This window comes from Labrus bergylta, chromosome 8, assembly GCF_963930695.1.
Source record: "Labrus bergylta chromosome 8, fLabBer1.1, whole genome shotgun sequence".
Lineage (NCBI taxonomy): Eukaryota > Metazoa > Chordata > Actinopteri > Labriformes > Labridae > Labrus > Labrus bergylta.
In genome coordinates, this window is record NC_089202.1 from 23,755,366 (window position 1) to 23,768,616 (window position 13,251).

General features: G+C 43.0%; 1 protein-coding gene across 12 annotated transcripts in view; it reads left to right on the plus strand.

Moving 5' to 3' along the window:
• Positions 1-12,148: 12,148 nt before the first annotated feature.
• cspg5a (chondroitin sulfate proteoglycan 5a) overlaps positions 12,149-13,251 on the plus strand; it is a 49,964-nt gene continuing 48,861 nt past the window's right edge. For 4 of the 12 annotated variants that reach the window (XM_020654078.3, XM_020654084.3, XM_020654086.3 and 1 more), the window contains exon 1: positions 12,150-12,724. In XM_020654078.3, coding sequence (XP_020509734.1) covers positions 12,625-12,724 — 100 coding nt within the window. In that variant the 5' untranslated portion in view covers positions 12,150-12,624. Of the gene's footprint in view, positions 12,725-13,251 lie in introns of all 12 variants that reach the window. The other 8 variants (XM_020654080.3, XM_020654081.3, XM_065958378.1 and 5 more) reach the window with 3 other exon arrangements.

Sequence of the window (13,251 nt, forward strand, 5' to 3'; positions counted from 1 at the left end):
AAAAACCAGCCGAGAAAAGGAGGAGGAGATCGTGAGAGAGTTACTCGTAAAGAGAACTTCCTCTTAATCAGCTGTTTTACAGCATCAGGTTCTTAAAGCTCGCTCGACACTCTACGTTCTCTGGAGGGGAGTTCCCTCTTGTGTGATCCTTCCCGAGGTTTCTTCCGGCCTCGCCCGTTAAAGGGGGTCGGGTCGGGAGTTTTTCCTCGCTCGCTTGAGGGAAGTGTCGTCTTCACGTGGGCGTTAAATGTATCAGCTGATCGTTTCCGACCGTAGCGCTTCATCCCTCCTTTTTCACTCGACCTAACAATACCAACGTCTGATTTGATGGTTAAAAAAAGAATCAGCTGTTTCTGAATATTTACGTTTGATCTAAAATGAAATCGACACATTATTTGAAACACTTTTATTAAGAAATAACACAAATCTACAGTGAACAAGCAGAGCATAAAATAAGCCTTTACGCAGATGATCTATTACACCTACAAAATCCTTCATCATCATTACAAGAAACCTTCAATATTATTACAAATTTTTCTTCCATCTCTCACTATACCATAAACTGGAATAAATCAACCATCCTGCCATAATCAGAAGGAGCATGGGATTCTGCAGCCCAAGATCTTACCCTCCCATTTAACACTGACAATATAAAATACCTAGGCATTAACATTTCCGCCAGGCTGTCAGAATTATTTCACCTTAATTACACCCCCCTGATAGTCAAATAGAGGATGACTGGACCAAACTACCACTCACTCTCATTGGACGAATCGCCACAGTTAAAATGAAAACCTTACCACGGATTAATTATTTATTCTCAATGCTCCCCATCACTCCCACTGACAAATGGTTTAAAACAATAGATTCATTATCATCACAATTAGTAAAACAGTAAAAACAAGTAAAACAAAAGAGCTAGAATTTCATGAAAAACATTACAAAACCATAAGTCACAGGGCGGCCTCGAAGCACCAAACTTTCTCTACTACTATCTGTCAAATCAATTACAATATTTATTCAAATGGCCACAAAAAAAAGAAAAACACAAAAAGCAATGTAAAACCACTTCAATTGCAGACCTTCCCTTCCTACCACAATCAATTAAAAAACTGGACTACCACAAAACCCTCATCATATCCTCAACTCTGACAGCCTGGTGGAGAACTCATAATATCACCAAGTCATCACTATCACCATGTAGATACACCCCAGTATGGCATAATCCAGACTTCCAGCTACGCAACACCCCCATCTACTTCCCATCATGGCAACAAAAAGGAATCACTAACCTGAATCACCTATTTCAAAACGATCAGTTTATATCACTCAATACATTAATCCAGAAGTATGGGGTTGGGAGGGACCAGTTCCTACAGTATCAACAATTAAAATCAATAGTCAAATCCAAAATTAATATAACTAACAACACTCTGCGACCCTCCCAACTTAGTGAAGAAATCATGAAAATCAACAGTTCAAATAAAATCATCTCTAAACTTTATAAACTTATAGCCACATCAACAACCTCCATTACACTCCCCACAACAAAATGGGAAAAGGATGTGACGCTGCTCCCCAACCCTGACTTCTGGACACAAATCAATAAAAACATCTTTTCTATGACCAATAATACAAATTTACTACTTATACAATACAAAACCATCCACAGGACACACATCACTCAAGATAAAATTTTCAAAATGGGTTTAGCTAACACAGACATCTGTTCACAATGCACTCATGATTTCACAGATAACTATCTACACGCCACTTGGGCCTGTCAACCAGTTCACTCATTTTGGATCACAGTGACTGAAAATCTCTTCACTATCTTGGGCTGCAGAATCCTCCCGTCCCCATTACTTTGCTTAGTTGGAGACACATCACAAATCACCATCCCAAATAACTACAAAAACCCGCTACTCGTTTCTCTAACTATCGCCAAGAAAAATCATCTATCAGAACTGGAAATCAAAAAGATACTGCCACATAACCCACTGGACCAACCTACTCACAGAACACATTGTAATAGAAAGAATCGCAGCCTGCAAGAATAACAATATATCAGCCTTTAATAACACCTGGAAGCCATTCATAATTCACCTAAATCTCAGAAAAATCATACCTCCAACTGAAATTAAAATTTAAAATTTTCTTCTTTCCTTTAATGTTAACACATATATATCTTTTTTTTTGTTTTTCTCTAAATGTCTAATTAATAAATTAGACATTTTAATTAATCTGACGATTACATTTAAACAAATTACAAAAAGTACAACCTGCAGGTGTAACTGTAAAAAGATCTTTGACATAAGACAAAATAGTAAATCATTATTATGATTATTTGACCCAAATTATTTTTATTTTTATTATAGTATATAGTATATTTAATCAGAAAAAAACATTTTTTTTTAATTTTATAGAAATGATAATATAGGTTTATTATATTTTTTACAATACATCTATTTTAGTAATATTTATAATATAAAATAAATAATAAATCAATCAATTTATAAAATGAAAGATTGACTCTTGTGTCTCTTCTTACAGTTTTTCCCATTGTTGTTTTTCCTTTTGTAGAATTTAAAGTCTTAATTGCGTCCATAAAAATAAATTAAATACAATTTTATTTTTTAATGGAGCAGTATGTAACTCTGACACCTAGTGTTTAAAATGGGTACTGCAGTTCAAATTCTAAACATTGTAGAGTGATGTCTCCCCCCCGCCCCCTCCTCTCTAGAGTCGATGCTCACGCAGGTCACCATGTGGTGGACACTGAAGCTTCAGCGTTTAGCCAGCTCTGCATCGGTCTGTAAACCTTTCTGCGTTCTAACCTCTCTCCATTTTTCCAAAACATCTCCAATATTGATCCTAGTTTGAGCACAATTCTGGCAAACCGAGGGGCGTCCAAAACGGCTGTGTGGGGGTGCCTTGAAAACCTTACTTCTGTGGTCCAAACAAATCCAGAGCATTCAGGACCAGAATCTAAAGTTAGAAGGAGGACATACTGGCTGCTGAATTGTTGTCAGAGAAGCCAGCACTTCAACATAGCATGTTTCCTTAATGTCTGATCAGATAGTAAGCTCACTTTATCATTTCACTCACTTACTCGCTTACTGATTGTACCTGACCAAATTGTACTGGATCAAAAAACAAATGAGTGTGTAGCCAGCCTAAGATGACAAAAGAAACAAAACAATGACAACATGAGCGCTCAGAGCGGCCGTACAAAAAGGGGGCAGTGCTTGGAGAAAAAGACGCTGGCCGCTGCCAGTGAAAAAAAGAAAAAAACTAGGCAGTATAGGGCGATGTGAGGAGCTATTTTATATTAACCAAAGGTTTGAGTTGGCACCTACCATGAGTGTGGCTAACATACTCAGCAGCCTTGTGCTAAAATTAGCATGCTAGCAGAAGTCTGGGATCATATAAAACTTAATTATTAACCTTCTGGCAGTTGATCCCAGTGTGAACTCTTCGTACCACTTGTTACAAAAGGAACCGGACTGTGAACTCTTCTTCTTTTGCCCCTTTTCATCCCTCCATTATTGAATTCCTCTGCCTGATCTTGTTCTATGAATATCCTTCATTTTCTTTTCTGTCCTTTTTGTCCACTTTCTTCTCTTGGGCTCAGATGGTGCAGCCTGCTGTGTTTGCTAACCAGAGCAGAAATAAACTGTTTATTCCCCCTCTTCATAATCACCTCCTCCCATTTCTGTCTCTCCAACACATCACCCCTCATCCAGACAAAACCTCAACATTGTTAAAATGTACTCACACAGACGTCTTTCTGTCGGGCTTCACCCCTTACATAAGCTACATCAAATACTGCACCATCTGTCACTGGATGAATCTGCGACCAGTTCTGTCATGTTGAACTTCACTCTGTTTTTAAGGCTGCATTAAAGGTCCAATCAGTAAGATATGTAGTGAGTGAAATTATAAAATTACCCTACTATATAATCAGACATTAAGGAAACCAGAAGAGGTAGGCGGTTTTAAAGCACCCCCCACACGGCCGTTTTGGACGCCCCTCGGTTTGTCAGATATGAGAGCAGTTATCAGGTCAACAGGTGTTGCAGCGATGGAAGCGGGCAAGAGAAGTGGTTCAGATAGAAGTGATTGTACCCGACCTAAAAAGCCTCTGCATGTTTCTAATAAGCTCCACGAGCAGAAACGTGCTCAAACTAGGATCAATATTGGAGATGCTTTTAAAAAATGGAGAGAGGTTAGAACACAGAAAGGTTTACAGACCGATGCAGAGCTGGCTAGACACTGAAGCTTCAGTGTCCACCACATGGTGACCTGCATGAGAATGGACTCTAGAGAGGAGGGGGCGGGGGGAGACAGCTCTCTACGATGTTTTGCATTTGGGCTGCAGTACCCATTTTAAACACTAGGTATCAGAGTTACATATTTGTGGTGATTGGACAGTGTTGTGTGTTTTTCCTTGTCTGCTCTTGGTTTGGTGCTTGTGTTTTTTTCTTTCAGAGGCTGAGCGTGGCTTATTGGCTGCTGGAGCTCTCTGCAATCACTCACCTGTTTGTCATCTATAATCACCGGCTGCATCATTTATACCCTGGGTCACCTCTCCCAAGCTGCCAGATTATTTCCACCTACACCGTGGTAGATTGGCTTTTCAAGTATCAGTAAGACTTTTCTGTGCTTTGGATTACCTGTTGCTAATTATTCCCTTGTCTTCTTTTTCCCCCAGTGCCTCCAACCTACGAGCTCCAGTGCCTCACCACCCAGCCTTTCATTCCAGCCTCACCAGCCTCCCTTCAATAAATACCCCTTTACCCACCACCCTGTTTTCCAGTTTTGCTTTTGGGTCCACTTAAAAACCTTTTAAGATCTTAACAATATTGCTCCTTTAAAGAAATAATTGATAACACATTTACAGCAGGGTTTCCTCCCGTTTCGATGTGACCTCCTCCTGTTGTTGTGCGTGATTAAAGTCGAGTCATCGGTCATTGTTTGCACAGGTTTAAAAGTGTCAGACCTGGAGTTCACTGGTTAACATAAACTACTGCGCAAGATAGAAGAAATGAAAAGCTCTTGAGTGATCAGAAACTACTCTCTCGTGTGTCATATTCCTACCAAATGGAGCATGGAACACAACAGAGCCAGTTTATAAGTAGGCAGGAGACCTGGGGTCATTTTGTGACCTACATATTTCTCTATACGTTCACACTGTATTGTTGTGAGTCTAATTAGCGTACTCGGTAACAGATATGAGTTAATGAGAGGGCAGACAGCCACCCACTTCACATGAACCACTGATCGTGTAAGGTCCCGTGTCCAGCTAGAGGCTTTTTTTCTGAGCGCCAGCGTCTTATTCAACTGTTTACAATGAGTAGAGAGCGTTTGAAGCAGAAAGCGGCCACCTAGAGAACATTTTTTTTAATCTTTTTTTTACCTTTAATGGAGACATAGTACAGTGGATAGAGTCGAAAATCAGGGAGAGAGAGAGAGTGGGGAATGACATGCAGGAAAGGAGCCACAGGTGAGATTCGAACCTGGGCCGCCCGCTCGAAGGACCAATGCCTCCATACATAGGACGCGCACACTTTACCAGCACCCCGATAAAGTACAATTTACAAAACACTGCATTTAACTTTGCATTAAAAGAGAAAGACCATCTGGGGTCGGAGTTGTTCAAAGAGTCGAGCTAAAATCATCAACATCCTGTAGAATCTACTTCCAGGTCTTTGATTGTAGATTTAAAAACATTTAAGAACACCAGCTCCTTGAGTTTCAAGTCATTCTGCAACAGATTCCAGGCTGAGGGTGCAGATTACCCAGAAGCCCTTTCCCCACTTTCTGTCCGAGTGTGTGGGACGGAGAGCATAAAGAGGTCCTGAGAACGCAAAGAATATCATTTGGTACTTTTCTGCATGATAAAAACAGAGGTAGTGTTGGAAGCAAACCAAGCATTGCCTTATAGATAAAGGTGTACTGTGTATGAGCCTACGGGTCGTCAGAGCACGCCATCCAACCCGAGAGTACAACTCACAATGAGTCAGTGCTTTACAGTCTTTACTTTTGTCCTCCTGCGATGTCTTTTTATTTCTTTACAACTTTTGCCTTTTTCTTGTATAATTCAGTTTTTTTGCATTTTCTTTTGGAAACTGTTCATGACATCGAATTTGGAGAATAATGAAATTTCACTTGTAGGAAAAAGAAACGACCTCAAAGAAATGAGAGTTTGCTGAAAGCTGGAGCCACACGTGGGTGTCACTGTTTGTCTAACTTTATTGGAAAATCATTTACTGTTGTTCTCGGTTATGAAAAAAAGAGGACGAGGAGAATGATAACGGAGCAGGTGATATGTGATATCATATCAAACTTTTCCCCTGTGACGTGGAGGTCGTAGAGGTCTGGGGGTCTTTATGTTTTCTGGAGATTAAATGGCACTAATCCCTGTGTGTCCCCTTATTCAATATCAGCGCAGCAGTTGGCCTGGACTGTCACAACAACAGCACATAATAGCTGTGAGAGGAATTAACCCCGAAATTACTGGAAAACACCGTGCTGCCAGACGGCATGAGGCAGAGGGCCAAGTGTGTGTGTGTGTGTGTGTGTGTGTGTGTGTGTGTGTGTGTGTGTGTGTGTGTGTGTGTGTGTGTGTGTGCGCACGTGATCATCAATGCAGCCCTTTAACGAAAGAGACTTCAGGCCTGAGAATCAATCCACGTCCCGATTCCTGTGTCACTGTGAGGCCAGCGAGGCAGATTTTTAAACATGGTAAACGACAGCCTTTCTGTTGAATCTGATTAGTAATTGGTAATAATGTCAACCCGTTATCTTCTGTCTACGTGGAGAGACCAATCGGCATCCTCCGGTCTTGAAAAATGAAGCCAATATGGAACTTATTAAGGTGGCATCCCCCTTCAACATCTGCAGGGTTTGAATGTGAGCTGTACGAAAAAGTTTTACAACAATGTAAAGGGCTTCAGGAAGGTTTCACACTAGGGACCCGGGCCCGGATCTGAGTTACCTTGACCTGAAGTCTGGTTCATTTGATCAATGTGAACACATACGTACCAGACTTGGGCACCCTGCCAAAGTCCGCTTGAAGAGGTGGTCTCTCTCAGGGCACGATTCATGAGTCTGTTGGGGCCCTAAGCTAAATTCACTGGGAGCCCCTCCAACTAGCATTCATCACCATTATGTTCAAAAATAATTTGACAGCAACGGGTGTCTTTAAGTGACACATTTAAGTTTTCACAGGAATATTGAGCTGCTTAGCGGTGCAACAACAACAGTGCGTACTATCAGATGGGACCCCCTTAGGGAGGTTTTCTACTGCCATTGTGTAACTTGGAGTCACTGCTACATGTGGTTTAAAGTTTGTCAGTCCATGGTTGGGCCCCCTAATGGTCTGGGGCCCCAAGCAGTTGCCTGCCATACCTGTTGACAAGCAGCACCTCTGTCCACGGGAGATGTGAACACCGCTTTATGACGTAATTCTAAACCGAGCCTGTTGCTTGGAAAACTGTCGTATCAACACATACGGTCCTGTTTCATCCTCTGAGCTGCACGGTAGATGTGGATGCGGGGAGAGGGTCGTTGGTGGTGTCTCAGAAACAACGAGACCATCCACAGTTAGCAGGATGGACTCAGTCCAAGAGGGGTTGCCATGGTTGTTTCTTTTTCTTTCTGCTTTTTGGCAGATTTATTAACCAATTTTGTGCATACTGCCCCCTGCTGTATTGGACTGTGTACATACACAAATGTAATCGGTTACAGAACGATGTTACTAATGTGAACGCAGACCAGCGGGGGGAAAGAGGAGAGGAGGAAGCAATCGAGCTCAGGCATGGCTGTAGGCTAATGTTTGGATAACGGTCCTGATTGTGAGAGTTAAATTAGGTCTGATGATTCCCCTCAGATAACAGCCAGATGAAATTAAAGTCTAACCAGAGACAGAAGCGACACACACAAAAAAGAAACACTAGGTTGAAAAGACAAAGATCTCCTCTTTATTCAATTTGGAGGATGTGTCTGAAATGTGACCAGAATTTAAGTTTCGGGTTTCTCGTTATTGTTCCCCCGTCTGACGCGGTTGTCAGCTCATATTCGGATCACGCAGTGGAATAGATGAAACCAGTCGCCCGGTGAAATCAGATAAAAGCACAAATGAGCGGGAAGGTCGGTAGTGTGCTCATAATGAATAAACTTATGGTTGTGTGGATCTGCGCCCGAGGCCGAGCGAGAGAGGTTAATGGAAACAGAAAGCGAGAGAGAGAGAGAGAGAGAGAGAGAGAGAGAGAGAGAGAGAGAGAGAGAGAGAGAGAGAGACGACAGGTGCAGGGTAATTATTCAAGAGCTCGCGTAGTGATAACATGTTTTAAAAGGTTAGACATTAAAGGGTTAATATGCGATTTTTCACACTTAAATGTAATAGAAATAAAGTATATCCTCTGAAAATAACTCTGTGAGTCATGACTGTCTACAATGGGTGTAACACCCGAGTCCCACTGTCTGTGATGTTTTCAGAGTTTTCAGAGTCCTATCTTCAGTTTGTTTACATCGCCGGGACGGCCGGCTGACTCCTCCCCTCGCGTATAAAAGTTGTTTAATTGAGGGACTAGAGAAAAGAAGAATAACATACTGTACTCACTGCTTAACTGCGTTTCTAGATCACGCTCATTTCAGGTAAATTTACATGCAGTGTGAAGATACGAGCATAATAAAGATCGCTAGCATTAGCATGCTAACACAACAATGCAGCGCGAGTTGTTTTGGTTTCATTCTGGTGCTCAAGGGCGACATCTGCTGGATCAAAAAATCTCATATATATAGCCTTTAAGTGTGTTTTATTACACCTGATTATGTGTGGTTAAAAAATATAAATAATTGTAATGACTCTTTTTTTGTTTGGAGTTGGCTCAGTGACGTCACTCATTGGTTTCTGAAAAGGCAATTTGAAGCCAACATTGGCGGTAACCATGTTGGAAATTTGGAAATGCAAAATGAGTGATTCAGAATTGGGATGCAACAATGCATAGTTTCAACATCGTAATCGTCCGATGTCGGTCCTGTTGACCGACATCGGCACACAATAATGTGGCATGAAGCAACTTCAGTAGCTGACGTTTATTTGTTGTGAGATGAGGTTCAGGGGTGAGTTTTTTTTTAATTGGGCAGATGGACAAACTCATCGTCAAACATGAGAGAAAATGTCGGCCTTGTGGGAGTCTGACACCAAAAGAAGTAGGTACACTGAGGTCACTCCCCTCTCAAAATAAATCAAATTCAATTAACCTGGGTTACACATGGAACAAACATCGGCATCAGCAATCGGCTAACTTGTTATTTCAAATATCGGTATTGGCCGATTTTCCCAATCGGTGTAGCTCTAATTTCAGCACAAACTGGCTTTTGTACCAGGCTGCCCCTCACATCGCCCTATACTGCCTATGTCACGGGCCGGCCCTGGCAGCGCCCAGCGTCTTTTTCTCCGAGCACTGCCCCCTTTTTGTACGGCCGCTCTGAGCGCTCGCGTTGAAAATCGTTCAACATTTCAGAAAGGCGCTGTTGACGTCCCCGGCGCTCTTCCAAAATGTTAGATTTCCCCCGTATTTTTGTTACCTACAGATCGTGTCTTGTACCCACATCCTCCTCGCTTAATGTCTGATCGGGGGGAAAAAATATCTCAAATATAAAACATGCATTAAAAAGTAACGGAGCAGTGTCGGTCATACAGCGGCCATTGTCAACCGACTGTTGTCATAGAGAGAGGACGGACGTGCAGCGCTTTTTCTTCTCAGCGGACAAACACTTCATGCAAACGCTCCTGAGCGCACAGCCAGCACTTTTCAGCCCAGAAAAAAACGCTATGTGGACACGAGGCCTAACATGAGTGTTAGTGGGGCTTCCTAGTCTTTTGGAGACAGCCTCAAGTGGACATTTGAGGAACTGCACTTTCTGCATTGGCTTCATTTTACAACATCGCAGGTTTGGTTAAAGGGAAGACTGTGAGGAGCAATATGGAGACTCAGACCACACAGGAATAAGTACCAACAAATGTATTGTGTTAAAAAAAGAGAACATGTTTAGATATTATTTAAACGGAAGCGTCACAAAATTCATTGTAACGTACTTTTAAAAACTCACCAAACTCACATTTTTTAATCCACAGAACATTTTGGATTTCATCCTGGCAACACTACGTGCACACGCACTCAAAAACAACAGACTGTTGATACACACACACACACACACACACACACACACACACATTTACACACACACAAAACATCGCCTGTTGCCCGGCCCCTCCCTCTCTCTTTATGCTTTTTTTTGTGTGGAAGAATGCCCACGACCCCCACCGCCATCATTACCCCCGGGGCCCTTGGGCATTCATCACCATGTGCATCCCCCCTGGTTTACCCCTCAAACTACCCCCCCACCCCCCACCCTACAGCACCCGATTACCCAGACACCCCTAACACCCCCCTCCCCCTCCTCCTCCTCCTCCTTTTCCTCCCCCCTTTTGTTTGCTTCTCTGTGTAACACCATTAGACAAAGCTGGTTGTTTTGACGGCGTCAAACAACACACTTATTTTATTTTTTACATAATCTCAAATTGATTCATCCCCCCTGACAACACACACACACACACACACACACACACACACACACACACACACACACACACACACACAAACACACACACGTGTTAAGCTCTTTCAAAACAGATCGAGATCCCTCTGGTAACGTAAAAATAAAGGCGACCAGAGCAGTGTGCACTATTGGGACTCAACACACTCAGATGAATGGCAAATTACTGAAAGCTTTTGGAAACAGAGGAAGGAGTGGAGGAGGGAGGGGATGGGGGGGGTGGAAAAGTCTGGGGAAGTGAACAGAGGAGGTGAAAAGATGGGGAAAAGTGTGATGTAGGTGGGGGGGGGGGAGCTGGAGTCTGAGAGAAGAGGGAGGATGTTTTGGGAAGCAGCTGGAGGAAGAAGAAAGGGAAGAGGAGGTAAAGGAGAAAGTTTGATCGATCAGAGAGCATGGAAGAAGAGAGATTAGAGGAGAGGAGGAGAGAAGTGTGAGAGGAGAGGAAACATCCCTAGGACAGGTGCTGAAGATTACAAAACAAGATTATTTGTGGATGAAAAAGTCATGGAAGACAAAGACGTGTGGAGAGGAAATGTAGGAGATGATGAAGTGTCTGGAAAATAAGGATTGAGAGAGAAGGAGGAACCGGAGGAGGGGAAGATCTTGCAGGAGACAGAGCAGAGAAAAGTTTGCAGGTGGAAAAAGGGAGAAGAATACGGTTTAAAAAAATGTAAAAAGAAGAAGAGAATAACTACAAAGAATGAAAGAAAGGTGCAGGTAGAACAATATTAGGGGAAAGAAAGGATGCATGAACAGGCCAAATTAGACGGATGAAGAGTTTAGAAAAGAAAAGCGAGGATGGGAAACATCTGAGGGTGGTGCAGGAATGAGGACAAACAAAGAACAGAGGGATGCTACAAAAAAGTCTCAGAGGATGAAGAGGTGAGGACGAAAATGGTCCTTGGGAAAAACAGGAGGGAGAGTTGGCGAATGACAAGCATTGGGAACTTTTGGGGGAAAGTAAAGATGGAGGAGAGAAGGAAGAAGGGGGATTTGAGCATCTTGGAAAAGGTGCAGGACAGAGGAGACAACAACAAAAAGGAGATGTGGGAAAGAACAGAAATGGTCCAGAAAAAAAAAAAGGGGGAAGACATTGGAATAAGGACTGGAAGCGGAGGAGGAAAGTATTTGGAAAGAGTGAAGAGGTCGAAAAGTATGAGGAAGAGGACACAAACTCCTAAGGACAAAAGACAAAAATAAGAGAAGTATGACAGGAAAAGGAGGTGCACGAAAAGGATGAAAACGAAAGGAAACTAGTTCAGGAAGAGGACAACAATGTTGGAAGAGGACACCAAGGTTGGAGAAAAATGAAGTGAGCGAAAGAGTGAATAGGACCAAAAGTATGAGTAAGAGGAAACACACTTTAAGGACGGAAAAACAGGAAATAGGTTGAGTTAAAGGAAAGATGACAAGAGGAGGAGGAGGGAAGCGTCTTAGGGAAAAGGGGGGAGGGATGAAGTTCGGTTGGGTGAGTGGGTGGGGGGGCATCAACAACCCTTCACCCCTCCCCTCCCCTGATGATGAGCAGGCTGCCGAGCGCGCTGCTCTCCTCCGTGCGTTTTGTTTCCCTCTCACACACAAAGTACCCGAAAAGCACCGATCCGTTTCCGAGCCAAACCAAGCCAAGCCGAGCCACAGCGTGCGTCTGCGCCCCGCAAACTCAACCACCCCCCGCCTCCACCACCGCCACCACTCCCACCCTCGCCTTCACCGTCTCCCACCGCCGTCTCTCTGGCAATGGATCCGTAAGCAGCCTCTGTGTGCTTAACTGAGCCGAGCGTGTGAACCAGCAGCGGATCCGCGGAGACAGCTGAGACCAAGCGGCTATGGAGGAGCAGCGCAGGGAGGCTGGAGTCTAGACTGCACGCAAATCAACAAGACCCACTCATCCGGATTACTTTTTGCAACATTTTTGAACTCTAGAGTCACTGTTAGACCCGGGGATTTCGTTTTTATTTTCTCTGCTGATCATCTCCTATCATTTGCACGGCGAGGATGCAGGGGAAGGAGGCGAGCGTGTTTTGCACGGGATGCTGGAGACTAACGCTGCTGTCGTTCGTCCTGGTTCTGCACTTGATCCCACTGAGTGTGCACGGTAAGAAAAACACCTTTCAATGTGCACTTTGCATGCACATTTTTCTCCATTTTCCTGCAGCAGCTGCACGTCCTCTCTGTGGATTCAGGGTACCTAAACACACTCCCACAGTGCAGCGTGAAAGGAGGTCAGTAAGCCGGGTTAGGAAAAGCACATCACACTGTGGCATTCACGGAAAATGTGAGTCAAAAAACATCCTAAACACTGTAATGTTGACATTTTACAGTCACTGGAAATTGAAAATAAATCGGATTTTGTATAACCTGCCCTTAAAAAACGTGCGTAATACACATCTTTAGAGGGAAAATCTCTCTTGTGTCATCCTAAAGGAATATTATTTAGATTTTAATATTTGATATCAATGCCTAAGGGACAGAAAATGTAATTTTTATGTTTTTATTCAACCCTTTGTTCCTTCAGGACTACTCGAGAGATGTCACACGAGACAAAAAAGCGCATAAAGCGAAATTAGGTCACAATAAAGACTCAAGTAGACGGTCCTAAATCCTTATGAATATGATGGAGAC